Source organism: Falco rusticolus, chromosome 4, assembly GCF_015220075.1.
Source record: "Falco rusticolus isolate bFalRus1 chromosome 4, bFalRus1.pri, whole genome shotgun sequence".
Taxonomy (NCBI): domain Eukaryota; kingdom Metazoa; phylum Chordata; class Aves; order Falconiformes; family Falconidae; genus Falco; species Falco rusticolus.
Window position 1 is genome coordinate 877,501 of NC_051190.1, and position 27,103 is coordinate 904,603.

The 27,103-nt window shown below is 38.4% G+C and overlaps 1 protein-coding gene across 12 annotated transcripts in view; it reads left to right on the top strand.

The window, feature by feature from the left end:
- Window positions 1-27,103, top strand: part of DOCK3 (dedicator of cytokinesis 3) — a 223,814-nt gene that overhangs the window by 126,944 nt on the left and 69,767 nt on the right. For all 12 annotated transcript variants that reach the window (XM_037384111.1, XM_037384118.1, XM_037384112.1 and 9 more), the window contains exons 13-17: window positions 6,686-6,774; window positions 10,324-10,449; window positions 20,398-20,522; window positions 25,833-25,995; window positions 26,678-26,784. In XM_037384111.1, coding sequence (XP_037240008.1) covers window positions 6,686-6,774; window positions 10,324-10,449; window positions 20,398-20,522; window positions 25,833-25,995; window positions 26,678-26,784 — 610 coding nt within the window. The remainder of the gene's footprint in view (window positions 1-6,685; window positions 6,775-10,323; window positions 10,450-20,397; window positions 20,523-25,832; window positions 25,996-26,677; window positions 26,785-27,103) is intronic.

Here is a 27,103-nt window from a genome sequence, read left to right on the forward strand (position 1 = left end):
CCAAAACATCATAAAAATGAAATAAGGAGAGAGGTATATTTCTATTTTTAAAGTAAAAAGCATTCCTTTTTGTACACTGTCTGGCTAATTCTAAATCTTACAACTGCCACAAATGAGGCAGCATACAGCCAGAAAAGCCTTTTCACAGGGAGAAGCTGGAAAAAATTTGAGACTGAAAACCTAACAAAGGCTGAAGCAAATACATGGTGTTTCAATGGAGACTTTTGCTGGATCCACAAGAGGAGAGTGCTTATCAGGGGTGGGGGGGAAATCAATTTACCTCACCAGTCTTTCTCAGCTTGCCTTATTGTTGTTAAAGATTTATGTCTGAAAAATACTTCTTTCTCACAATCCAGATTTTTCTGTTAATCCCACAGTTACGTTATAATCTTACTAAGAGGATATAGTACCACAGCTCTAGTTATAAGCTCATTATGTCAAAGCATGAAGGTTTACTTTTTAAATTCTTTTTAATAACATCCATGTAAAATATTTAAAAAGTGAGATGGAAACTAAATTCTTGATTCTTTTTTTCCTGAAATCACTTGATTTCATATTTTTATATGAATTTTTATCTTTAATGGAATTTCTTATTCATTGAACATGACTCTATGCCAATCATCCCATTCCCCTAAAACTTCATATATTTCTCTTTCATATTATCTTTTTCAGTTTTATTTTTTGTCTTATTTTCTCACAGTTATTTGGGGTTTTTTCCTCTTTCTCCAGCACTAGCTCTTAAAATTCCTACCTCTCAATGTGGTATACTGCCTGAATGCCTTTCCCTTTTGATACTCAGTTGTTGCTATTTGCCCAGCTGGACAAGAGCGTACATCGCGTTTCTGTCCCCATCTGTCTGACATCAGGGTCTGATGCAGTATGGCAAACATTCCATGTGGTAAATTTACTGTAGAACCAGCCAACCTGAAAAGGTGATGGATGGCTCAGGAGAAAATTCTTATTTAAATGAGAAGTATATTTTGTAGTGTGTTTGGTATTTAGACAAGTGAAATGTTAATAAAATGCACAGCAAGCAAGTATTTTCAGGCCAGCGTTTCAGACCTGGGAGAATATTCTTCTTCTTTGAGTTCAGGAAATGTGAAGTGCAGCTTATATTGGTAGTTGGTACAAAACTAGCTTAAAGCTATCTTTACAGTCCGTTGATTTTGGGATAACTTTGTTCCAGGTTAATTTGCAGGCATAAGTCATTGGAGGCTGAAGTCTATTTTAACTTGACTCCAGAGGCTGGTACAGCAAGTAAAAACATTATCAGAGGTTAGAAGTTTTCTATAGTCTTATCTGTGAGGATGGTATAGAATTTTTCCTATAGGTTATCTCTCTCCTTCAAGGAGAATATTATCTGTGGTAGGATAAATGACTTTTAATATCTTGGCAATGCAAAGATGGTTATTTTTTCGTGACAAGTAAGCTGAATATTGGTTAAAGTTCTGAGTTAGTGCAGAACACCACAATTATCGAAAAGGGGTTTTTACTTTCTTTGATGTTTCTGTTGTGTTTTGGTTTTGAGAGATTGTTTTGGGGAGTGCCAGTATAGTCAGTTTGCCACACTGTTAAGTTCTGGAAGGTCACTGCAGTGCTGACCTGCCTTGAGTTACTCTGTGGATATCTGATCTCTCCTCCCAAAAAGGATATAGTAGTCACAGAAGGTATGGAGTAGAGCAACTAAAATGTTTAACAGCATAGTCTTTTCCTTATGAGAGAGATTGAGAATGTGGGGAGCTTCACCTTCAAAAAGAAGAAAAGTGGTGGTAGGAAGGGATATGACCAAGACTTGACTTACAAAATTATGGTGAAGGGTAAACTGTTGTTCACAGAACACAATAGTACAAGAATTAGGGATGCTTAATGAAATTGGTAGGAGATGATATCAAAAAAAGATGGAAGAAAGTACTTCCTTAGAAAGCAGGTAATGATCTTCTGGGTTGGGCTGCCACAGAACGTTGTGAAGACAGGCAGTATTAGCAGGCCCGAAGGGGATTAGACAGGTTTATGAACAACAGGTCCATAAGCAGAGGAATAGGAAAAGACACAATCGCACACCTCAACAGCTGCAATCCAGCAACCTCAGGGAGCAGGGGGCCTGGGCCTGGCTGCTCACGTAGCCTGCCCAGATAGTATCTCTTGTTGCCAGTGTGGCAAGCTCTTTTTTTCTTTTGGTTTTTTTTTTTAATGTTCTTACGTTCTTAACAATCAGCTGAGATGTCTGGTACCTAAACCCACTGCAGTGAAAGGAGGAATGTTGATATAGGTGGAGCTGAGATTTCAGGTGGGATAATCCCAATCTAACTGCACCAGATAACCTGGGAATACAGTCTGATCAGCATTTTAATTACATGAATACTTTTGGATAGCATACTGGGCTGGGAGGAAGTAACTCTTCATCTTTTTTCTCCATTTTTCCTTTTTTACTGTCTGTGCTTTGTGTTTAATTTATTCCAAGTTGTCTATGTTCTTTTTCCTTTTATAATAATCAACATTTGCGGGGGGGGTCAGTAAGTGTGCCGTGACAGGCTTTGTGGGTTATCTCGTTACTCTTGGCAGTATATGGTTTCATAATACTGAAGCCATGGAAAATTACCAGCTACTACTTGTTCTAGATAGCCATAATTCCTTTTGCCATACTATTCTTCAGCTACATAATGCAGAAGACAAAAAAATCGCTGCTGTTTTCACAGTAGCTGGTTTGTAGCTTACGCTGATCTTGCTGACATCGTGTACCTCTTGGGGGGAAACAAGAAAACCGAAAAAAGTTAATATGCTTGGGAGAAGTTTTGCAAGTTACTTAGGTGTCAAGACTCCTGTCTTGCTAGGAGCTGAAGGCTTGTAGTCTGCATTGCTGTTTTTTACTTCATTATGTGATAACAAGCTATAACAGTGATGGCACTTTTTCCCCAGTATGATTCCATTTGAGTTCAGTGAGTTTAGCAGGTCTGTTATACAGGTTTACATATGCTAGTGCAAATAAAATTGTGTGATTTTGGTGTTAAGGTAAATAAGAAACCTGATTCAGGTTGATAGGGACCTCTCTAGTCCACCCTCCTCTGAGCAAGGCCAGCTGTGAGATCAGACCAGGTTGCTGAGGGCTTTCTCCTGTCGCGTCTCAGTAACCTCCATGGATGGAGACTGCATAGCCTCTCTGGGCAACCTGTTCCAACGGTGCTTGACTGTCCTCATGGAAAAGCTTTTTCTAATGTCCTGTCTGAACCTTTCTTGTTTGTGTTTATGCCCATTGCTTTACACCATCTCACTATGCACCACTGAAGAATCTGGCTGGCTCTTTTGTCTTAATAACTGCTTGTAGGTCTTTGAAGGCTGCTGTTTATGTTCTCCTTCTTGCCTTGTCCTCTCCAGGCTGAAAAAGCCCAGGTCCCTCAGCCTCTCCTCCAACAGTGTGTGCTCCAGCCACCTGCCCATCCACAGGATTCTCCCCAATTGTCTGTTTTGTACTGGAGAACCCAGAACTGTGCACAGTGTGCTAGATCCAGACTAACCAAGTAATGTCTTTTCCCAACTGAAAGTAGAAACATGTAAACAAATACTAGTTAAATATTGGTATGTTGTGTAAACAGTCATTTACAAAATATACTTGTGAATATATCTTGTAATTGGAGAAATTTTTTTCTAAGGGATCAAGACTGTGTCTTTGCTTTTTGAAAAGTTTTGGGTAGTTCACTAAACATATAGCATGGGTTACTTTCTATGGGAGTAGGATTTTGGGTTGAATAAAAGTTGCAGGATGAAAAAAGACTCGAATGATACAATAATGTAGCTCAGTAAGTATATATATATATACACACATAGGGATTTTTTATTTTCCAAAATGGTAAGTCAGAGAAATGCTTCAGCAGCTCCAAACCTATATTATGCCTACACTTTGGTCCCTGCCATTGTTTTAATACCTGAGGTTTCTTGTCTTTGAATATGTAAGTTAATACCCTAACTCTATGAAAGAGTTTAGGTATTAGTCACTGCCTGGAAACAGGGAAAGCTAATGAAACTGAAGATCTGCCTGTATCTCCTAGGGGCCTGATTGTACAGAGAGACCCAGGAGACCTCTAAGGGTGCTGATGACACTGAATCCAGTGCTAAACACAACAGCTGTAGTCACTTGCATTAAAAACACAGCTCACAAGAGAGATTATATGGATCGTCTTTCATGTAATAGCTTAATAGAGGGGCACTTCAATTCTTTGCCTCCCCACCCCACCCCAGTCTAATGTACGTTTCTCATACAATGGACCAGTAGCCTACTGACTCAGAACATGGGGCTTGTTTCCTTCATTGCTTTCTCAGTGGCACTGCAATTCTTGCTTTTTTGGCTTTGGATCCTAAACAGAAGTATGGCATTTCTGACTCAGGTACCCAAGATCCAGAAAGAAGCAAGCATCCAGGTGTGCTCTTGTTCTCTTTCCTGCTTTGCTGGCTCTCTGCTCATGATTTTTTTTTTTTTTTTTTTTTTTTGGGCTATCATTAAGAGTAATCTGTATTTCTCCATGGCTGGGAAGGAGACTGAAACATCTGCTTCTGGTGCTCTCAGCCATCTCTGTCACAATGTAATCTCCAAATGCTGCAGTGTCCCTAATTTCTCTCTCCAGAATCTTGCCATCAGAGTAATGAGAATATCTATAGAGCTATAGATAGAGATAGTGATTTACAGAGGATTTTTTTTAAATGTTTCCCCACTTCAAAGTATTTATACATAAGGCATGGAGCAGAACAGTAATTGATACTGATTTTGACTTTCCACTGCATGGTTTCATAGCCTGATTTTATTGCAAGGGAACATCATCATGCTGCAGTAGAGAGCATAGTCCATTCTTCGTTCTTTTCTTACCTTCTTGTTGTCTTTATAATTCTCATTAACTTGTATTTTGAAGATTATATATTCCAATCTGAGGAAACAGTCCTGAGAAAGGTTGAGAATGCAGGAGGGAATTGGCAGTTAGCCATTAAAAAAAAAAAATGAACAGAAGGAAATTCTCATGTAAGTGCATGCAATGTCACGTGATTAGTCTAAAATCTCCAAAATTCTTAAGGGCATTGGAATGGTGATGGGAGACGTTAGGAGCTGCTGAATCCAGCAGCCTGACAGAGGTGAAGCTGCCCCAGCTCCATGCCCGCAGGTCCAGCCAGGCACCTATATCCCACGCGTGCACATACACACAACACACACGTGTACAGCCAGCCACACAAGTCAACACAGGCGAAAGTACACGCTGATACAAACACATAAAGCACCTCAAAAGGCCTCATCCTGTTTTCCTCTCTGGTTTGTCAGGGTAAAAACTTCTTAGTGGAAAACATACATACATACATACATAAAAATACACACTACAGATCCCTCCCGTCCCTAGTTTTAGGCACTCAGTTCAGGCATAGGGCATGGTCAGACAAGCATACTGACAGCAACCTATTTACATCCGAATGGGCCATTTTATACCATTATCCCTCTGTTTCCCTACAATCCACATTAAGTCTGTAACAATCCCAAAATGCTCTTCCCCAGCATCCCATAATGAGCCCTGTATCGCCAAAGGCAGTAACCCACTGCAGTCATCAAAAGGATCCAGAGAGCCTTTCTGGTGAGTCATCCTACTGGATTTCGCACCTGCACAGTGTGCTGGCCATCCTCCTGCGCCTGACGTTGTTCCCCCACCTGCCATTGTTCCTCAGCTCCTTTGTGTTCGCAGAAAGATAGAGTTGGTAGGAAATGTCTAGAACAGTTTTGTTTGTAGGTACTGCCATTAAGTGGTCTTGGCCAGATGTACATCCAGTGGGTTTGAATCCGAGTGTTTCATCAAGGGCGATGCAGTCAGCTCTCCTGCCGGAATAGCGTCTGAAAAACGTTACAATCCCAGCACCAAACTGCTGTGTGCTGTTGGAACTAACAGTGGCATTTTTCCTGGTGAAAAATTAATGAGTGAAAGTATGAGAAATCTGTTGACAAATAATTACATTGTCATTTCTATCTTAGAAATCTATTGAGGATTTACAGGTGGTAATGTAACTGAAATGAAGTATAACAGTATTTACAAATGCTTATTAAAATAACATGTAGATGAATAAACAGTCGTGAAATATTCCTTCAGAAGATGGTACACATACGGAAGCATACTTTGTGGTGTTATATATTTTTGTCCTACAGTTTGCGGGGGGAGTTGCATCATCTTTCAAGGCATTCTCTAAAATACGTAGGTAAGCAAAAGTCTTGTTGCAGATGCCTGAGATACTAAAAAGAAATCCGGGTTTTATTTAGTCTTTCAAATTTCACTTTGTATTTCTTGATTTTCACTTTTTTAAAAATTAAAACCAAAAATGTAATATATGGCAACAGTTAATTTCAGCTTAAAATTGTTTTTCTACATTCACAGGTTTCAAATATGGTGTCGAGAGCTTTCTTTGTTTGGTCATAATATGAAGAGTGAAACAATGGCTTTGATGACTGAAAAGTCACCGCAGGCTCCATAGTGTCCATAAAAAGGCTTATGCATGTTAGGCGTGGGTTTGTTTCCTTCCACTTTTAAAAACAAGAGTATGTGGGATTTCTCTCATGCATCAAACCCCCCCCAGCCTTTCATGGTAGCTCTACAGCAAAGCTGATTCTCCTGTCCTAAGACGGTTCAGCAGAAAGCTTTTAACTTGAATTAGTGTTCTTTTATTTTAGGTGTAACAACGAAAATGAATGGTGCCAGATCCATGAAAATATTATTCGCAAGTCCAGCACCAAATACACAGCACCCAGCTCAAACTATGGTAAATATTTATTTGTGCATTTTTGTCGTAATAACAGCTGAAGATTTCCTTTAGGAAACTGCTAATTATTTATAGCAGGCAAATTCAGTGAGATGTGAGATTATGCATAGCTGAATTTTCCTACTTGTGATTTAAAAGTTTAGCTAAAATTCATTCACGTTCAGTTTACAGGTGAAAATCTGTATTGCATATGCCAATTTAACCAGGAAATTAAAAAAAAAAATAAAAACACCTGATTTTTTTTTTGTTCCGAGATATGGCAGACAATAATATTAATTCAGCATGCTAAATAACCTTCATCATTATATCTGTATTGTTATTTTATCTCAAGAGAGGTCAGCAGCAGAGAGAGCAAGTGGTCTGCTATAGTATTAGCTTACTCTGTGAATCTTCACTTAGTATCTGTGCTTGTGAAAACTGCTCGCCCGTGGGAGGATACAACATGAGCAGCAATTGGCATTGGCAGAACTCCTTTAAAAGGGTTTTTCTCATGATACTGGCTTAAGTAACTGTGACCAGACTTGGCTGCACAGGAAATGAAGAATTTAAATTTTATTCATCAAAATTTCCCTGAGTAAAACTGTCTTCCTTTTCATCCTGTATTCCCTTGAAAATTCCAGGTATAGCACATATCTGAGGCTTGCTCTCCTGAGGATACCGTGCAGCCCTGTCAACAGAATGAAAGCCAGAGCTTAAATTTGTTGTAATGTATTTGCCTGACTGTCCAGAAAATAAGCAGTGTTTTCATACTTACAAATTAATTATCCAGAGGACTCTCTGTGATAGTTTCAGCTAAATGTTTCATTACATAGTTCAGGAGAATAACTGTCTTGGCAGAGTTTTTTGACACCTTTCAAATCCATTTTTATTTTCCTAGCTAATGGCAGATAAATATGGAAAGTAAATCTTGTCCTATCTTGTTACTTCATTTAGTGGTATCTGTAGTTCACGAATTCAGAGCTATCATTACTATTCCATTTCCAATGAACCAGCTGGTAGGTTACAGTTCTGCTTTGCTACAGCTAGTTTGGCATTCATTACTGAGTGCCTGATTCGTTGGCTTACCGATGTCCGAATACTGATATCGTCTTAATTTCACTTGACTGCATATTGAGTATTGTAGTGGAATATACAGTTCACACTTCTATAGAAGATATTAAGCACAATAATAAGCAAATGAAACTGTTTTCAGGTTTCAAATTTTATTACCTGGAAAGCTGATCTCCTTCCCTGCTGTTCCTCCTGTTACAGTTAAGGTCATCTACCACTTCTTAAAAGATTTTCCTGAATTGTTTACATTTTGAAAACTTGCATTTATTTCCAATGCCAGGGGTCTGCCTAAAGTTTTTTTTTTATCAAGCGTGAGCTTTTTTGAAGAGCAGAAAGAAATAGTAGCTTTTTATCCTTGCCTTTGGCTTTTCAAAATAATGATTTCAAACGTTTCCTTAAGATCTAATGCATCTCTGGAATAAGAGGTTGAAACTTGGCAGAGGTATTGCCCTGGTGGCAGGGGCAGTGTTGCAGGCTGACATTATTTAAGCGTAAATAATACGGTTTGGATCTCAGAGCCTGCTCTTAGAGTGAGAAAGTGCTCAAATCACAAGTGTGATTTTTTCCCTGAAGAAAAACGCACTGGTTCTTTCTCTCCCCACCTTCCCAGGGCTTGTGTAAAAGTAATCCTCAAATCTGCTGCAAGGAGTAGAAAAGAACTGGGAGGATAGGCTGAGCAGAAAAGGGGACTGGAGAGTAGATGTACAAAACCTCATGGGCAGAGCAAGAAGGTTTTGGGGGTGGAATATGTGGGAGGGCATCACGTAAGTAACACATGTAATACCATGCTGGAAAATGACATATTCTGTTATTTCCAGTGACTGATTTTTATAGATAATAGATTAATTCTGGTGCTGTTTGCTAAGTACTGGGGGGGTTGGATGTGGGGAGGTCTGAACTTCCAAATTTGCTCCAGTCATTTTTGCTGGAATTTTCAATTTAATTTTATTTGTTTGTTTTTAATAGCAAAAGAGGATATAAAATAAACAAGTTTTTCTGTAAGTGGCAAAAATAGTCAAGACTGATTTCTAGTGATTTTGCCTCCTGTGTTCTGTTAAACCTTCTGTAGCGCCTGCACACACAGATGCACATTGCACATGGTATTCAAAGGGGTTGAATTTTTTCCGTGGTGATAAAGCCTCTGCTTTCCCTGCAGTGCTTTGCAGCGCTGTCCTGCCTACTTAGCTGGACAGTTGCAAGTCCCTGTTTTGGCAGCTTTGGAGTGCATACATGCTGGTTGTCCAGCTGGCTGGTTGGCCTGCCTTTCCCTTTGTTTTAAGGCTTTATGCTCTTTTTTTCATCCCAACTCCCAGTGTTCATTAAACATATACAATCTTCATATTATCTAGCTAGCTATCTGCCAGATTTGGCTGAAGTCAAACAACAGGCTTGAAAATTATTTCAAGGGAAGAGAGCAGAAAGTGGGTGGGAGGTACATGATATTACCAGTTTCATTCCCCTGGTAACTTGTCTAACAAAATGGCAACTAAATATTGTCTGCAAAGCTCGTATATACAGCTTAGGAAATAGCAAAATGTTAGTTGGCGCAGGCAAGACTGTACAAGGCAGTGTCTGTTTTCATATGTGCTGCTCCACTGAGTGAACAGAGGATAGAAAAAACTGTTGACTAACTGGCAGTCATTAGATGAGATAAAGGTTGTGGAAAATTGCTGTGTAAATGTAATTCACATTGATATGTGAAGCTGGTAATATATACTCGGCAGATGAGACTAAGCTTGCATGGTTGAGCTTAATCCTGGTGTTTTCTGGTATCACAACACTTGACTTTGTAACCTTACCAATACATTATCCTCATTTTAGGGGTGTAGTATGCTTTAAATTAAAAGCAACTAGGGAAAGCAGTTGGACTGAGATTAACTGTGTAATTATTCCTAGTCCAGCTATTCGGTTGATGTACTGAACATCAGGTCGCGTTGAAAGAGCTAGTTGCAGAAGTCACTTTGACTAGTTGGTGCTCTTGAAACTTGCCGAGCTACTGAAGGGAATTTCATTAAAATCAATATTCCTGTATGAAATAGTTAAAGTGGAACAGATATGCTTTGAGGATTTTCTAATTTATTTTTTTTTATGGTATTAAGCAGGATCAAAGGCACTTTAGAGATATTCTATGACATTGTGTGATGTGGTAGTTCAGATAGAGGTAGCATTGCTCATATGTGTGCTGTAACTTGCTGTATGTGAGGAACAGAAATAGTGTTAAGTACCTCACTGTCTCTTGCAATATCTCTGTGAAATTAAGTATTCTGATTTTAAAAAAATGTATTTTAACACAATGTTACACTCTTAACTGATCCCTTAAAGCAGTTTGGTTTCTTCCATTTCAATTTTAAATTACTCCAAGGGAGAAAAGAACTCTGTATTTATGTATTTGTATTAAATTAACTGTGGAGCAAAGCATTATATTACCTACATGCCTTCTGTGTACAGACATGTAATTCTTAGGTCTGAAAAAATTAACAACTTTGGGTTTTTTTCCAGGACTTATAATATCTCTTCAGCTTCTTCGTGGTGACATGGAGCAGATTCGAAGGGAAAACCCCATGATCTTTAACAGAGGCGTTTCTGTTACCAGGAAGTTGGGTTTTCCTGATGTTATAATGCCAGGTAAACATAACAACTCTTATCTTAAAATATTGGTAATTTTTTTCTCATACTCTCCTAGACAAGTCCCACAGGAATGGGTGCTTTACTCAAAGAACATTGCTAATAGAAGAGTTGCCTTATTTATCAATAAATGCCAATTCCAGATTCAGGGAGGGATGCTAAAACATTTTAATCAACAAACATTATAGTAATAGAAAGTGTTACATTCACATGCATGGAAGTTGATCTGGAAAGATTGCTTTGATGTTCTCCCTACCTTCCCTGCCAGTTAGATATCCCTCATGGATGCTAAGCTTAGAGATGTTTCTTTTAAAATGCATCAATTTCTTCTTCCCAATAATCCAAAGCCTGGAAAGAGTTTCCACTTTGCCGCCTTGATTTTTGGAATTAGTATGAGCCTTTTGTAATGGTTGACAATATATGAGGCTGCAAATCTGGTCTGATTTTCCAGCTGGCCTTACAGAGCACGTAGTCCCTGCAACAGTGGTCTTGACTGAAGCATTGCTGTACTTCATTTGCTCCTTACTTCTGGAGCAGCAGCTTGAGATGCTTCTTATTTTGGCACAAGGTGAGGTAGCCCCAGCATAGCCAAGAGTTCATTTAGGGAGGAAACCAGAACCTAGCCAGTCATGCAATCAATAGATATAAAACCTGGCATTATACTGCCTTCACTTTTACAGTGTAGTAAGAAATGGGCTTACAAATTATATTACATGTATAGCATTTGAAATACTACTGCTTTGCTATGCGTTATAACCAAGGCCAAGGGTGACTTTGCAGACATGGGAAATTTTATGAAAGCATAATGGGAAAAGTATCAGATTTTATTACTTGAAAGACTGCAGTAGTGACGCATCAGTATCAAAAGTAGTTGTTGTGGCCTTGTTATGGAGGCTTTTCAGAAAGCACAATAAAAATAGGGAGTAGGTAGGAAGAATTTCTAGAAACTAAAGTAACAGGATTTAGAACAGTATGTGTTTTATTTACTAACAAACTTGGAAATAATAGTAACAGAGCAGCAGAGGAGGTGGGCTATAATGACAATTATAGATTTTAGTTTTTAGTGACCTTATAGCAGTTTCAGTCTTAACCCAAAGAGAGAAGAGATTAAATATTGTCTGTTGATATGCAGGCACAGCTGCTGCATGGTGATCTGCTGTAATTGAGATCACAGCTGGATGTGTCAGCTAGACCAGCTAGATCACAGCTAGAAAAGTCAACATCAACAATAACATTTGCATACCTTTATAAGTGAATTGATTCTCCTGTAAGAACTGCTTTATCCTCCATTTCTGTGTATAAAGCTGTCCCTTAGGTGCTTCAGACCACTGAATTTTAGCCCGCCTAAGGAATAGCTTTATGGCCTCAGTGTTCCCCTCAATTGTTTTACCATTTTCTGGGCCCTGTTTTTTTTCTGCAAGCTGGCATAGTAGGCTGTCTTCCCTGTGCTTCTGCTGTTTTGGGCAATGCTTTTGTCCAGGGCTTGAACAAGCCAGTTAGCAGTTTCATGTGAAAAGTACTCCTACCCTAAACTTTAACAATTCTTTATTCATTGCAGCTAATTCAAATTTCCAAACTTTCTTTCTCTAAGAACTCTAGTGAAAATACTGCCTCAGTGCAAAAGATGTCCAACAAATCTGAAGTATATTTTTTTTTTTTGTGATATTCAGCCTAGAGACATTGGATGTTTAAGTAAATTAAAACCCGATTCCAGAGTGTGTGTTTGCAGCACTCCCACTGTAAGGCTGGCTATACGGGTGTAAGTAGTAAACTTCCCAGCGCTGGTCAGCCCATCAGTTTTTTAAATGGTATTCTTCAAAAGACCGTAGTCGCTTGGTAATGTCATGATTGTGAAAACCACAGTTTTTGTTGGATAAAACAGAGATTTTAAGATGATAATCTGTTTGGAATTGGGCTCATATATATAGATCTGCTCAAAATACTGATTTGATGCAAAAAAAAATGTGTGAAAGAGCCACCATTCTGCTGTTAGATGCTTATTGCCTCTCCAGAGCGGCTGGACACCCAGAACTTCTCAATTCAAAGGGGGCTAGAAGGGGGCTGCATATATAGCACTTAGATGGAAAGCTTTAGGCATTTGATTCTGGAAAAAAAATTGCTTATGTTTGCGGAGAAAGGCAGTTTGTAAATGTCCTTAAACACAGCCATGGAAGTGTGAATAGATTTTCACTATAATGTTAAATTAGGACATTACCAGAGTAGAGGTGAGATTTGAAGAGAGAGGTAGCAGTGAATGGTGCTCTGAAGAAAAATTTTCATTTCCTGGGTACTCTGCAGGATGATGAAATCTCTGTAAAAATTAGGAGATTAAAATATAATGTAAACTCACTGATGCAGGGAACAGTGTTCATTCTAATTACTTATCTTTTTTTTTTTTACATAAAAGTGTGTTTGACATTATTCAAGTGACAGCAGATACTTGCCTGTTAGAACAATTGTTTTTAGAATTACTGTTTTTAGAACAATAGATCAAACTGAGCTTTGAGTTTACCTGATGTCCAGGATAGAACATTTGGGCAGAGTTACCCTTCAGGTGGATTAGCCAAGTTACATGAACAAGGAATGCCTGTCAGGGTTTTTTTGTGCTTCTGTTGTAACAACCAGAATCAAACATTCTTTCTTAGCTTTACTAGTGTTGTCTAAAGCTAGAAAATACTTTGGGGTCAGGGGAGGTTATAAAAAAGCCCCAAACAAACAAAAAAACTGTCATGCATGTTAGCAGTTCTCAACTATGTCTACTGCTTTAATTGTCATTGTCAAACTACCTTTTCCTTGCTTTGCTTCAGAACTGATTCTTTCTCATTAAAGACAGGGTTTCCTGTTTCAGAAAAGAGCACAGAAAGTTCATCTGTTGTATTTTGCAAGTGGATGCAGATTTTTCAAGGCACTGATTTAAAAATGTTCTTTATGAATACATTAATAAAGGCTACATCACCTGGTATTGTTAAAATATGTAGTGATCATTCTGCTGAACCAAGAAATCTGTTTTTTAAAAAGTAAATAGCTCTAGGGTTTCAAATTAATCTTCTTGGTTATAGGTTCTGACATTTTCATTTTCTGTTTTACTAGGAAATTCTTTCACATGTACACATTTTAACCATTAAAATCCTGTAGCTGTGTCTTATCACACAGTTTTCTTGCCCCGTTTTGTTTTCTAAACCGTAGCATTAGTTCCTGTATCAAGCAATTTTTTCCCCTTACTCGCATTTGAGCAACGTAGGTGGTAGCTGGTCATCATTAAGAAATAAAGTTTAACTGGTCTTTATGTGCTTATATCTTGCATGGTTATGCAGAACAAGATTAATGGCCTACAAAATAACCATGCCTGTCTTCATTTCTAAAGATAAAATGATCTTTGTTTCCTACTGTGTTGTGATCAGAGAAGAGCATCATAAAGACTTGAATTCTTTTTTGTCCGAATCAGAAGGGATTGAGTCAAACCAGCCTCATGAAGAGGTGTGGTGGGCTTTTGTTCATTTGTGGGTTTTCTTTTTTCTTTTCTAAATTATGACTGGGTTTAAGACCATCCATCTGATCCTGACAATTTTACCTTTCCCCAGAGATAAAAGCAATGAGGCATGTGCTGCTTGCCTTTTGGATTGCAACTTTATTTGTATACAGAACTTGCTGATCAGAAATCTATTGCATAGGCATGGCGTTTGTCAGTACCCCAAAGGACATCCCTTCCCTTCCCCATGTGCTGATAAGTATTCTGTCTTTTACTTTGATGCTCTGATGAAAAGTGCATGCTTCATCTTCAACTTGTGAGTGATGTTTCTTTCTCTTTTTTTTTTCCTCTCTCCTTGTCGTAATTTCCTGGCTTCTCTCCCTTTCCTCTCCCTTTACTCTCTCCTCTTTATTTCTGATGCAGAGATGAAGATAGTTGGGTGTAAGTTTCTGCTTTTCTGTGTAATGTCTGCCTGTTGCTTGCTTTTTCCCATTTTCTCTTCGTTCATGGAATGTTGGGGATCGGTAAAGACAGCAAACCATAACATCGTAGGGAAACTTTGGTAACAGAGGCACAGGCTTTGTCTTGTCAGTCTTTCTTCATACCACAGTGTTTCAGACAAATTTAGTAGCTATGACAGATGAATCAGTAGCAAAGGTGAGAAACATCTCAGCATCTGTTCTGTCAGTGAGCACAGTCATGGCAAAAGGACATTAAGAAATGGACATAGCAAAATCCATCAGCTGTTCTTGCAACATTCATGACGAGAGTCAACAAGACTAGAAGATGTAATTTTTTAATAATTATGCCAAAAAAATGTTTACAAGGAGAATAAAAAATATTTTTGTCACAAATAAACTTGCAGAAATGCAAAGTTGGTGGAGATAATAAAAAATATATTAAAAATCAATTTCCAAATACTAAAAGCAAGCTGTTTCGGGGAAATCATTGAATTTAAACAGAGCAATGTATAAATTCTTTTCTATACACAGAGGCCAAATGATGGATAGCAAATAATCTAGTAGGTACTGGTTGTTCCTTTTCCTTGAAACAATTGAGTGTTCTGCTCACTGAAAGCTCGAGGAACGCACAGAGTTAAACTTGCATGATGTTCTCTTCGGGGGGTGGGTGGGGAAGTTAATTTAATTCACCATATAGGCAGTAGGTCAAAGCTCTGTTTCCCCTTGCTGCTGTAATACTACTTGCAATAATGTTAACAGTTACATGCTGTAACTCCTTGAAGAATATGGACCTTAAAACAATTAGTTACTGACTGGTGAAAGGGCAAAGAAAAATAAGCTGCTGCAGTGGATCTAATGTGATTCCCAGAGCCTGTCTGACCGTACAAGGCTTCTTCATTCCAACAGGCAAGTAGTGACACAGTGGGCAACACAGCAGAGTCACACCGGCATCAAAGGTGACTGCACTGTTACAGCCAGGGAAAATCATGCAGTGTGAGGCCTGGCACTTAATCTGTTGAGTTGTGATTGAGAACAAGTCCATAATCAGCCAGAAGGAAGGCCAGAGAGCATTTGAGACCCTTCCCGTGCAGTGCACTTGGTCAGTTTTTTTCCTTTAGTCCGTTTGGTTTGTAAAAAAAATGTGATGATCGCAGAGCTGATTGTGGGCATCGTTCTGTTAACCTCATCAGTCTTGAAATCACTGCACTTCAGAAGCAGTTGCACGTTTTTCATTTAGAGAAAGTTGCAACTTAAAGGCGTAGTATGCTCTTTGAGATCAGAACCCAGTTACTGGTGCCCTGCTTTGTGCAGTCGCCTCCAAAGCTGCAGCAGAGATGGGCTGTGCATCCAGGGAACGTCCAGCTCAATGTGATTATCTTGGCCTGAAAGGACAGCGGTTACCATTGTAAAGAGCTAGAACAAATACAGGCAAAGCACATTCTGACGCTATACATGAATATATTCTACATTTTATAGTTTGTTTCAAAGATTTTACTTACTTGCTGGACTCTTTGAGTCAAACCCTTAGTGGTCTGGACTGCTGTAACTTCAGTCAGTGGGGTGATGCTGATTGAATCTAGCTGTGGGAATGCTCATTTATGTATAGGACGTAACTGTATGGCTGTGGTTTTACTCCCTAAGCCATTGTGGAGCATACTCTAAGAGTCCTCCTTGCCCATTCACGCTCTGTAGTTTTTTGGCACGCTTCTGTGAAACGCCAGTATTTTCAAAAAGATCCTAAACCCAGTGATGTGAGAGAGTCAAGCAGACAGTATATCACAGTGTTGGGCCCTAAGCAAATAGGACCGTCTCAACAATTTAACAAATACAGGCATAAATACTGATTTTCATAGATAGGTTTTTTATATTTTTGGCTGCTTAAATTGTAAAAGACTAAACTTCCAGTTGAAAAAATCACATTAAGATTCTCTGAATAAATACAGTTATTTTACTAAGTTACTTGAAACTGGACCTACACATCCTGAATGTTGTGAGCTGCCACTGTTCCCCAGCTTACAGGGATATATTACATGTCCTTTACAGGTTCACAAAGCCACAGAATAATTGACCGTTTAGAAAACAAATTTGCTAGAATCATGATGTCAGATATTTGTTTGTCTCTTTCTCCTTTGGGAACTTACGTGAATTGTGTAAGCTTTTTTTGTCACAGTATTCACCTGTATAAAACAGGAACCATTCCTGTCCTCGGTGTACAAAATCTTGTAGGAACCCTAAATGAAAAATGTTACATTAAATGCAGGCAGCTTCTGTAAATTGTTACTACTTTGCAGTTCAAGTAACGGATTAATCTTCTAGTAGAAAATGTACAAATCTTATCAGGATAATTCTCCTACTTATTCTAATAGATAGTAGTCAGTTACTGGCCATTGGACTGCTTAAGTTACTTGGACTTGAAAATGATAAATAAGTGTTTGGAAGTCTTCCAGTACATTTCTTTATACTGTAACCACAAAATCAATATTTGGCTAGTGCAGCCTTTGCCACCACTCCTTTTTTTCCCCATTACTGTTAAAATCATTTCAGGTGATATGAGAAGGCATTTAATTTCAATAAAAGTGAACCCTCCAAAGCTATAATCTGTGATTTGTGATTTAAACAATTGTACGTTTGACATAAGGCTTTGTAAATAGGTTAAAACAAAAACCCCACAGGTGAAGGAAGAGCCATGTAACACCTCAGGAATATTTTCTTAATATATTATTGTGAAAAATCCTGTCTTTCAAGACATTTCATAAAGAATGAAGCTCAGTAACTGCATATGTTAAAAGTGCATGTAGTATGCTAAAGAGGAGTTTACGTTTGGTTTTAAGTTGAAAACAGTTGTAGAGGGGTGGGCTTCCAAACAAATAGCCATTCTGAAAACTCTCTAGGTTTTCAGTTTATCCTTGACAGTCACCTGTCACAAAAAGCCCTCAGCTTAAAATGTCATCTGCAGTTTTTAGCCTATAAGTACTTTTGGCCCATTAGCCTTCTAGCACTTTTTTATTGCTGTGCTGATGATCGGAGGCTGCAGCTGACCCAGTTTGATAGGCCATGCTGCTCTCTGGAGCCAGGAGGCCCGTGGGCCCAGGCTGGTGGGCCATGCTGCTTTTCTCCCAAAATACACGCTACTGCCGTGTCAGAGCCAGCACTTTTGGGACAGTGGTTTGCCGTGCAGAGGGCGTGAATTATCTGGTTTGTTAAAAAAGGACCTTATTTTTCTCTTTTTCTTTTGATGATGGAATTAAATATGGGAAAAGCCCTGTCTGCCAAGATTTTTGAGTTGATAGCTAGCTGTCATTCTGTGTTAAAGCTGCCAGGGATCACTCGCGATCCTACTGATCACGCTTGTGTTAAGCCACACGCAAGCTGCCCTGCGCGCTCTGGTCGTGCACTTGTGTGCTGGTGTGCAGAATGTTTTCTCTAGCTTTGCAATTTGCATACCCAAAGTTTTTAATAAACTGCTCAGTGTTCGAGCATTTGCTCCAGTTTCTGTGCATCCTGTTAGTGCATCTGAGCTCAAACGCTCAAAACCAGTAGCGACTGGAGAGAAAAAAAATGGCTTGTGAGGACTCAGCAAGCTGTGTGGTTAGTGAACGTGATGGGGAGAGCAGAGGCTTCTTTGCAGTGAGGTTATATTCACTGAGATAAATGCAAGAGTTTGATTTTTAGCTTTAGAAAGTTTGTAGCTTTTTAAAAAGCATTTTTTATCTCCAGATTTTTCAAGAAACTGATGGGCTCCATATCTGATAGTTAAATGTGTTTTGTCTTTGCTAGATACATTTACTTTCCTATTTTTACTATATATAATAACCTTTTTTATTTTTTCGAGATTCAATAGACAATATTTTTACAAGAGAAGGTGCACCGTTATACTTCACTAAAATACTATTTCTCTTCTTTTTTCTTCATTTTGATTCAGATCCACTGGTTTTTAGATTCCTCTCCCCCCACCCCGAAGGCATTTTTTATTTTTTTCTAAATTAGTGCAGTGATATCCCTCCTGTTAAGCTTCACGCAAGATAAGATGCTATATATAACCAAATAACTCCCTTTAATTTCAGCTGGAAAATGATTTGCTATCTGACATTGGACTTTGTGTAACCAGACTGTCTTCCAGAAAAGAGGTCATAAATAGGAAGCTCCAAAATGCTAATTATACTGAGTACAATTGATTTCTGTGAAGATTTATAGCATACAAATTGAAACTTTTTTCCTCCTTGTGCAAACTACTGAGAAAAAAGGATGGACTCTGTTAAGCAGGAGGATTTTCAAAACAGAAGTCCCTACTTACAAAACCCGTTGCAAATATAATAATAATAGTTTATTTCCTTGATATTCCTACAGTCAGCATATAGGTGGCTTAGCTTGATTTTGAACAGCAAGATAATTTTCTCTGTTGTGGGGGGCTGTGGAGCGTTGCATTTGATGACTATTATTTGATGAGAAAAAAAAGATCAAATATTTGAGGTCTTTCACCAGCATCTTGCTGTCATCTTTTTCCCGTTAATGAACCATAGCATTTTCAAACCTCTAGTTGCGTGGTGTTTCAAGCAGGCAGCTCTGTGTGAATCCACAGTGAGAGTGAGGTTGATGGAAAAAGGAGGACATTTTGCATACAGATTCCCATTCATAGAGAGTTCCTAGCAGAAAGCACTGAATGTCAGCTACAGAGCTGTATTTTCCATGCTTAAAAAAGTTGTCCTTATCTCCAGAAATAAAAATGAAAGTAAAGGCAGGACTGAAAGCTCCTGTTGTTTGTCCGTCCCTACAGTAAATTAAGGAACAAATTCTGTGGGGTTATAGACGTCACAAAGAATTTGAAGTGCTTCTTTGACAGACACAAAAGGATATCCCTCACTGCCTGAAAGCAAATGCTGGCTATTTCATTGTGCTTCTGATTAATAAACAGATTTAACTGCATCAGCTTCTCCAAGTGGAAGAAATCAGGCCTTCGAGGAGTCTCTGCTTTGCTGGATAGCCATTCCATTACTTGATTATTTAGTCTCTTGAGGCTGCTTAACAAAATACTTGCCTTGAAAGAGTTCACTTTTTTGTTTATTTTTTTATGTATATATATTTATATATTGCCCTTTAATATGTTTGCTATTCTGGCAAGTAAATGAAAAAATGTGGTAAGTGTGAGCTGTCATGAAGTGGTGACAGTAACTAAATTTTACAGAAAAATAGGTGCTACCTGCTTCCTTTTGGTGCATGCCTTAGAATTTACTGCATTAGTTTTGAAAGCAGAGTTTCCCACATCAGATTCCTAAAAGAAAATAAAACGTGACCTAGAATCTGTGAAATTCAGGATAACAAGATGCTGAGAGAGATGCTAATATTTCAATTTCTGAATAGTCATTTGCTCTGAAAGCTCTTGAAAATGAGGTAGTGAGAAATTGGCAAGTATCCATACTGCGTGCTTTGTTATATCCATGCATATGGATACCAGAGGCTAGCCAGAAATCTAGCAAAAAAAGAATTTATAATTCCCTCTTAATCCATCTGAACTGAATTACAACGAGGTTTCCAAAAAGGCCGCTTTTATTGTGTTTTATGATAAAAAGGAATTATGAAAATGTAGAACGTACTTGAAGAGCTAACTAAACAAAATGTTCTGTTGATCATCACAAACAATACTTACTTTTCTTAAAATATATTGGAATTAGGAAGTCTGGTGTTAATGATGTTTAGTCAGGCTTAACCTGATACTTCCAAATCAGCTAACTAGACATAGCAGTAAAAGGGTTTTTTTCCCTTTCTCACTTACTCAATAAAAGCAAGTATTGATTCCTAGTTCACATTTAATAAAGGCATTACTAACAATGGTCTGATTTTATGCACTGATATTAAAACGTTCATCTTTATTAACAATTTACTTGCTGCTTGGAATGATTTGGGCATCAGCCATGGTCTTGCAGAAAACAAAAATCGATTTGCAGAATCAAAATCTGTTGCCTGCTGACACTGAGTCATCCATATTGAATTTAAGTGTGTGACTCCGCTCTTTTACTGTAGGTGATATACGCAATGACTTATACCTGACATTAGAAAAGGGAGACTTTGAAAGAGGTGGGAAAAGCGTGCAGAAGAACATTGAAGTGACCATGTATGTGCTCTATGCAGATGGAGAAATCCTGAAGGTAAGTGCCTTCCTCATTGAGCTTCAGGTGCCATGTGCTTGCTCCATGGACACGTTACCTTGTTTTGTTGTCTTAATACAAGGGAAGTGCTAGAATAAAACTAGCTTTTACTTTTTTTTTCCCCCCAAGTTTTTAAGTTATATATTATGATGAAGGAAGTAGCCAGTTGTAAATTTGAAAGAATTTGGAGCACTACCCCTATATGGGAATAGGCAACTTGGAGAAAATATTCATAAACTGAAAAACTTCCATAATTTCAAAATGTGATGTCAGTGAAGAAAATTTAGAATAACTGTAGTCAGAAAGAGCTGAAGAGTATGTGACAAATATCTAAAATTAAATAACGTGTGTCCTACAATGTGATGAAATGTGATTACAAGAGAGACTTAAATCTGTGTTGTTGGAGTTACGGTACTGAATGTAGTTTTGGAAAATAAATGTCACTAGCTGTATTTCCAAGATATTGGCTTTCACCCTGGGATGGCTCCATTCCAGCTGTGAATGGTGATAGTTAATACTTTTCTTTCTTCCTCTGTTCTTTCTTTTAGTATTATTGAAGAGGAAAGGGTAGTTAAGTCAGCTTTGGCTGGGGTGGGAAGGTGTGAGGATAGAGAAGGAAATGGAAAGTATTTTAACATAAATATTTATCAGAAATAACTTCCCCCCTCCCTTCTTTTAACATCCACCACAATAAAATAGCCTTTGTAGCTATTATTAGAAGAGTGTAAACATCGAAGTGCTTGTGTACCAAACTCATTGCCACAATCTTTGGTTTTTAATTGAAAGGACACCCTTTCCTTTATTACTACAATTGCTTGTGAATTCATTAAAAGTAAAGTATGTCTCTTTTAAGGAACTGGTTTGTGCTCATAGCTGAAGCAGGAAGACCACAATCCCTTTTTGTTTAATTGAATTAGGCGTACCTTTCAAATGAAGTGACAAATTTTAAATCATCACTTTACTGCACAGCTGTCTGCCAAAGACCAATACAGGTCTTTGCCCTCCGAACTGCAATATCAGCATCTTCAAATACTAATGTACATGGTGGTGGCTAATTATACTGTAACTGTGGCTAATGATTAAGTATAAAAGCCGTATAATTTCTAGACATTATCAGCCTTAACTTCTGCTGTGGTTTTGCATGGAACGGTCATTCACAGATGCTAAGTTATAGTTTTTCTTACCCTGCCCTGTTATTACTACTGTAACAGTGCTTCAAGACTTTACCATGGGATAGTGAAGCAGATGTGGTACAAACAAAGACTAGTAAAAGGTAGTCATTCCGATTAGAAAAAATTTGGATGAACATTTGTCATAAAGAAGAGACTTTACAGATAAAGGATCTTTCGTGTTTTTTAAATTCAAACCACACATTTAAAAGAAAATCTTTATAGCAGATTTTATGTTACTGCTTCTCTGTATAGTGGCAATCAATGCAACAAAGATACTTTGTTTATGTCAGGGAGGTCTTTGGTTCGTGATGTCTAATGATGCTTAAGATCCATTGTATTTCAAGCATGCAGACACTAGAATTTTCTACAGAGAAAAAACTCAGAGGTGTAAGCTAGCCTATCTACTGAAAAGTAAGTAAAAGGGCCATCAAAGACAACAGAAGTTGAACTCTCCTTCCCTTTATTTCCAACTCCTCGCTGCTTAGGTACATTTGCGTTCTCTTTTAACTGCAGAATAGAACTAGAAAAATAACATAAACCTGAGTATCAGTTGAATTGAATACAGAGACAGTTCAAAAGTGCTAAATGACAGTTTGAAGGAATAATCACATGCACATAAGAGAAAGAAGCAGCTACTTAGAAATGAGTTTGCAAACTAATCATGTCTCCTCTTTTTTTGTCACTGCCATAGCTTCTACATGATTTAAAAATTCTGCAAATTCATCTACCAAAGCTAAAGCAAATGAGACAGCCATCTGGAATTACTTCTAACTTAGTGAGTTATCTTACCATTGTAAGATGGCCCCAGCGTTACCAGTGGTAACCTCCTTGTCCTTGCAGAAGACAGCTGACCCTGTTAAGAGCCTCTCTGGCTGCTTTTGAGTCTATAGAAACGCCCTGAAAATTGTGAGGATTCAGCTCCTTAATCTGTACATTTCCAGTTTGTCTCAACTTTCAGAATGCAGATTTTGGTTGTAAAATACAGCAAAGCTTGTGCTCAGAATGTTCCTGTGCTTCGGGTTAAAAGCCCTGAGAACAAGCTACCCATCCCAGCTTGCCATGGGTTTGGGGAAGTCTGGGTATCCGTCGGTCTAAAACGTAAGACAGGTCCTGGGTTATTTTAGTATGCAACTAAATGGATACCCTTTTACCTTTTGTATGACAGATTTGGTTTTAAACCCTAGATGGCTTATTTTTCACTGCAGCCATCTGGTTTCTGTAATCTTCGGTATGGACACCTAGAGTGATGACCTTCCATTTTCTGTTAGGAGCGAGGTGGTTTCACCCAAAGGCAGAATATAATTTTATTCCTAAACAAAGCAGCTGGAGAGACTGCTAGCTCTGGATCCATTTCAGTCATTCAGCATAATATAAAAGAAAATACTGAAGACTGCAACAAGAGGAGTCTTAACTTTTTAACATAAATGTTAGGAATAAGGTGTGCGTTGGTTAGGGCTTGGTGCACCGCTGATAAAGGGAATTGCTTTGTTGGGGTTCCCTGTCCCTTAATGACCGCTTGTGTGACCCAAGGTTGCTTGGACAGTCAGTCAAGGGTAGCTATTTTCTTTCTTCTATTTCATTTTGTCTAATTATGACGTTCATTTGAGAACTTTCAGGAGGTGATACAGTGGAGAAGCTAATAAAAACCCTCCAGTTTGAGCTTAGAATAGCATGGGCAGAACACTGACAGCTAACACTGACAGCTAAGTCATTGCCCCCAAAGCACTGCTGTTCCCGGCTGAAGCCCCGTCCCTGCCTGCCCTCTGCCTTTCCCAGGCAGGGGCTGCCAAATGAGAAGGTGTGGGGAAATTGCCACAACATTTTCATCTGATACTAGAATAAAATCTCTAAGCTTTTCCTGACCAGCAGCACAATCCAAATCGGAATTGCGCCTTTGTGAAGACTTTAGCAGAACCATCTGCAACAATAATGACAATATTCTGTCTGTCTCACATCCTTATTGCTGCTGAGTATATCTTGGTCCAGAAATAGTCCTACCAAAAGCAGTGAAATTATTCCCAGAATACAGTGCTGTTCGAAATGAAAATTAGTATTTCCTTTTCAGAATGGTCTTACTCAATTGTTAGTATCTTTCAATATAGTCTGAAAAATAAAATCCTTGACACATTTCTCACTACTTCTTTCTGTTGCAGTAGCAGGAATATCTTAATTGCAAGGCATACCTTAAATGATAAAATTATTAGCTGATACTTTTTCTAGTTTAGCTTCCCTTACTTGCCTCTGCCCTCTAACTCACCCACATATTTGGGTCTTATGGTAACTGGATGTACGGAGGCTAGTTTCATGTTTATATTTTGCAGATCACAATTCAGAATTAAAGATTAAGCAGTCCTCCCTCCTCAGACTATAGATTGTAGTACAAATGCATAGAAACAGCTAACAACCAGAAAGAAAGACGCTTCACTTATTCATTTATTTAACATTTATAGCATGAAACACCATTCGAATACTGACCATTTTTCTGCCAAGGCAGGTAATTTTTTGAGGCAACAGAAAAAAGCTCAGATGAAAATCTGAATTTTTACTGTACCTTCTAGAAGAAATACAAATACTATTTTACTTTCTCCTAAGAACCCCATGCAGAATGAGGTTTCAGAATTGCCGTGTTGAAGCCTGACAAGTTACTCTTATTACAAAATATGACTGGGGTATTGCAGGCATACTAGGTTTTAGTACTGCTTCCTCTGCACTCACTCCAATGTGTTAATATCTGCTGGGGTTGTGGCATGTATCGTATGGTGACTAAGGCTTACGTGAGAGGGCTGAGTTTTGTATGTGCTACAGCCACCCAGTTTGGATTAGAGCTTTTGCAATGAATCTCTGTCCAGGGAGCTGTTCTTGCATTGAATCCCAAAATTCCAGAGAACTTTTCTTTCTTTTTTGGCTCCTTCACAAATTCATAACTTTCTCAAAGCGTAAAGAATATTACCAGAGGCTGAGCTAACTGGGGCTGGTTAATGGGATGTGCTTGGCTTGACAGTCCCCTGTTTACAGGTGAAAAAAATAAATCAACATTGTTGATATTTTTTGGGGTTAGAATTTAGAGATGCTTTGGGAAAATGACCAGTAATTCTTATTGTCATGCTACTGTTCTATGTGGGGTGCTTTAATGTTGGAATTTATATCGCTTGTGTCATTCTGGGTCTTCTTAGCTTCTGTTTCTTCCTGGATTCGTTATCCTTAGAGATGCTAAAAGTGAAGAATCTCTAAGGTATCTTTTTTCTGCATGGCTTTATAAGATGTTGAATGTTTTGGATCACTTTGTAAGTGCTAGGTATAGAACATGAGTTACTGCTTATATAAAGAAATGTGCTTCCTGCTCCATGTCTTCATTACAAAGGACCTTTTACGGTCCTTATTTCAGGATGTCAGTATTTCTTCTAACTTCCATCACTGATATTCTGACTAAGGGTTTCTGTATTTCCTAAATATCAATGAATGTTTTCCATCTGTATTTTGAGAATACATAGATTGGTTAAGATCTTTGAACTTTTTAAATCTTAAAAGCGAAAATTTAGATCTCATTGTGTTTTTAGGTGATGATTAGTCAACAGAAATTCCTTGCTTACCACTAATGGAGTAACTTGACCAGAATTATCTGGGTTACTTGTTGAAGCTGGTTGGTTGTAGTTTCAATAGACCAACATTTTTAAGAGCTTGAAAAGTTCAGGTATCACTTCTGAACAGAGATACTGAAGCAGAAATCAGATTAAATTATATTTTCAGAAAAGTCTAATATTAATAGTGATGGTCTTATGAGGTCCTTTTTGTTGTTCGTTTGGGGGGGGGTTGACTCATCTTTATATATTTGGACTTATTTGTTTATTGTATCTGTTCAATGCTTGACAGAACACTTAGCTTAAATAATAACTTAAATAATAATGTACTGGAATTCATCCAGTATCATAGGCCTCCTAGCTCATCCTTTGACCCAAAACACAGTTTAAAGATCTCTTTAAACATTTCAGCTTTCATTGTGTCTGAGTTTCTGTTTCTGACTCTTCCTTTATGTCTACAGAAATAGATGAATTATATAAAGGTTATCACCATGTAATAAAATGACTCATCTGTAGTGATGTGATGTCTTTTAATCTGAAATTGTTTTCTTTTGTTCCAGGACTGCATCAGCCTGGGCTCAGGAGAGCCAAGCAGGAGTGCATACCACTCGTTTGTCCTTTACCACAATAACAGCCCTCGGTGGGGAGAAATCATCAAGTTGCCCATCCCTATAGACAGGTTCCGTGGATCTCACCTCCGGTTTGAGTTCAGACATTGCTCCAGTGAGTGCAAAATATAACCAAGAAAATTCTAGAAAAGCTGAGGTCTTTCCATTGTCCGTGTACATTTGGGTGAGGCTGTTACTGGGAGGAAAGCAGGGAAGCAATGCCAATCTAAAATATAGTGAAGGTGCACTGCTAATTAGCCAGTTGCTACATTAGTTAAACAGCACATTAAAAACATGAACAACCACTGCAAGGCAAAATATTTTGCAGATGTTCTCCCTTGCTGTTCTTTCGCTGTGTTTTCCTGTAGAATATTTTCTGTACAGCATGTATATTTTATATTTTACTGTGCTCAGCATGTCTGTGTTTGTTTTGAGGCTTGCTAATCACTTGCATAGAATTAGACATAGTGTATTCTTACGTAACCTGCATGCTTTTTGTTAGGCATGCAGAGAAGTTCGTGAATAACCTTGTGGTATATATGGACAGACAGAATTATCTGTCTTGTGAGGGCGGCGAGGCGCTGGCCCAGGCTGCCCAGAGCAGCTGTGGGTGCCCCATCCCTGGCAGGGCTCAGGGCCAGGCTGGATGGGGCTGGGAGCCAGCGGGGCTGGGGGGAGGGGTCCCTGCCCATGCCAGGAGGGTGAACTGCATGATCTTTAATGTCCCTACCAACCCAAGCCACTCTGTGATTCTATGATGCACAAATACGATTCCTTATTTCCATCTGTTGCTATAGCAAAAGACAAGGGAGAAAAGAAGCTCTTTGGGTTTGCGTTCACTCCGCTGATGAGAGACGATGGCACTACCTTGTCGGATGATATCCATGAGCTTTACGTTTATAAGGTACCAATTCTTCTCTGCAGACTTTTCACCTACTCATCTATACTTCAGTTTAAATAAGTAATGGCCATTACATTGCTTTTTCCCCTTACTAGAAGTATGTGAGGAATAGATTAATAGTTTCAAAATGTTACAAATTCAAAATCACACGACTAGGTATAGATATAGCCTTCTATTCTAGATAAAGCTTGCCTTTTCCCTTCAGATAATGATGACTCTAATCCTGTCTGTTTTGAATTCAAACATACTAGTATTTATGAGCATTCAGCAGTTTTACCAGCCTATGACATTACTCTACACCCTTTGTGTTATGAAATTAGGC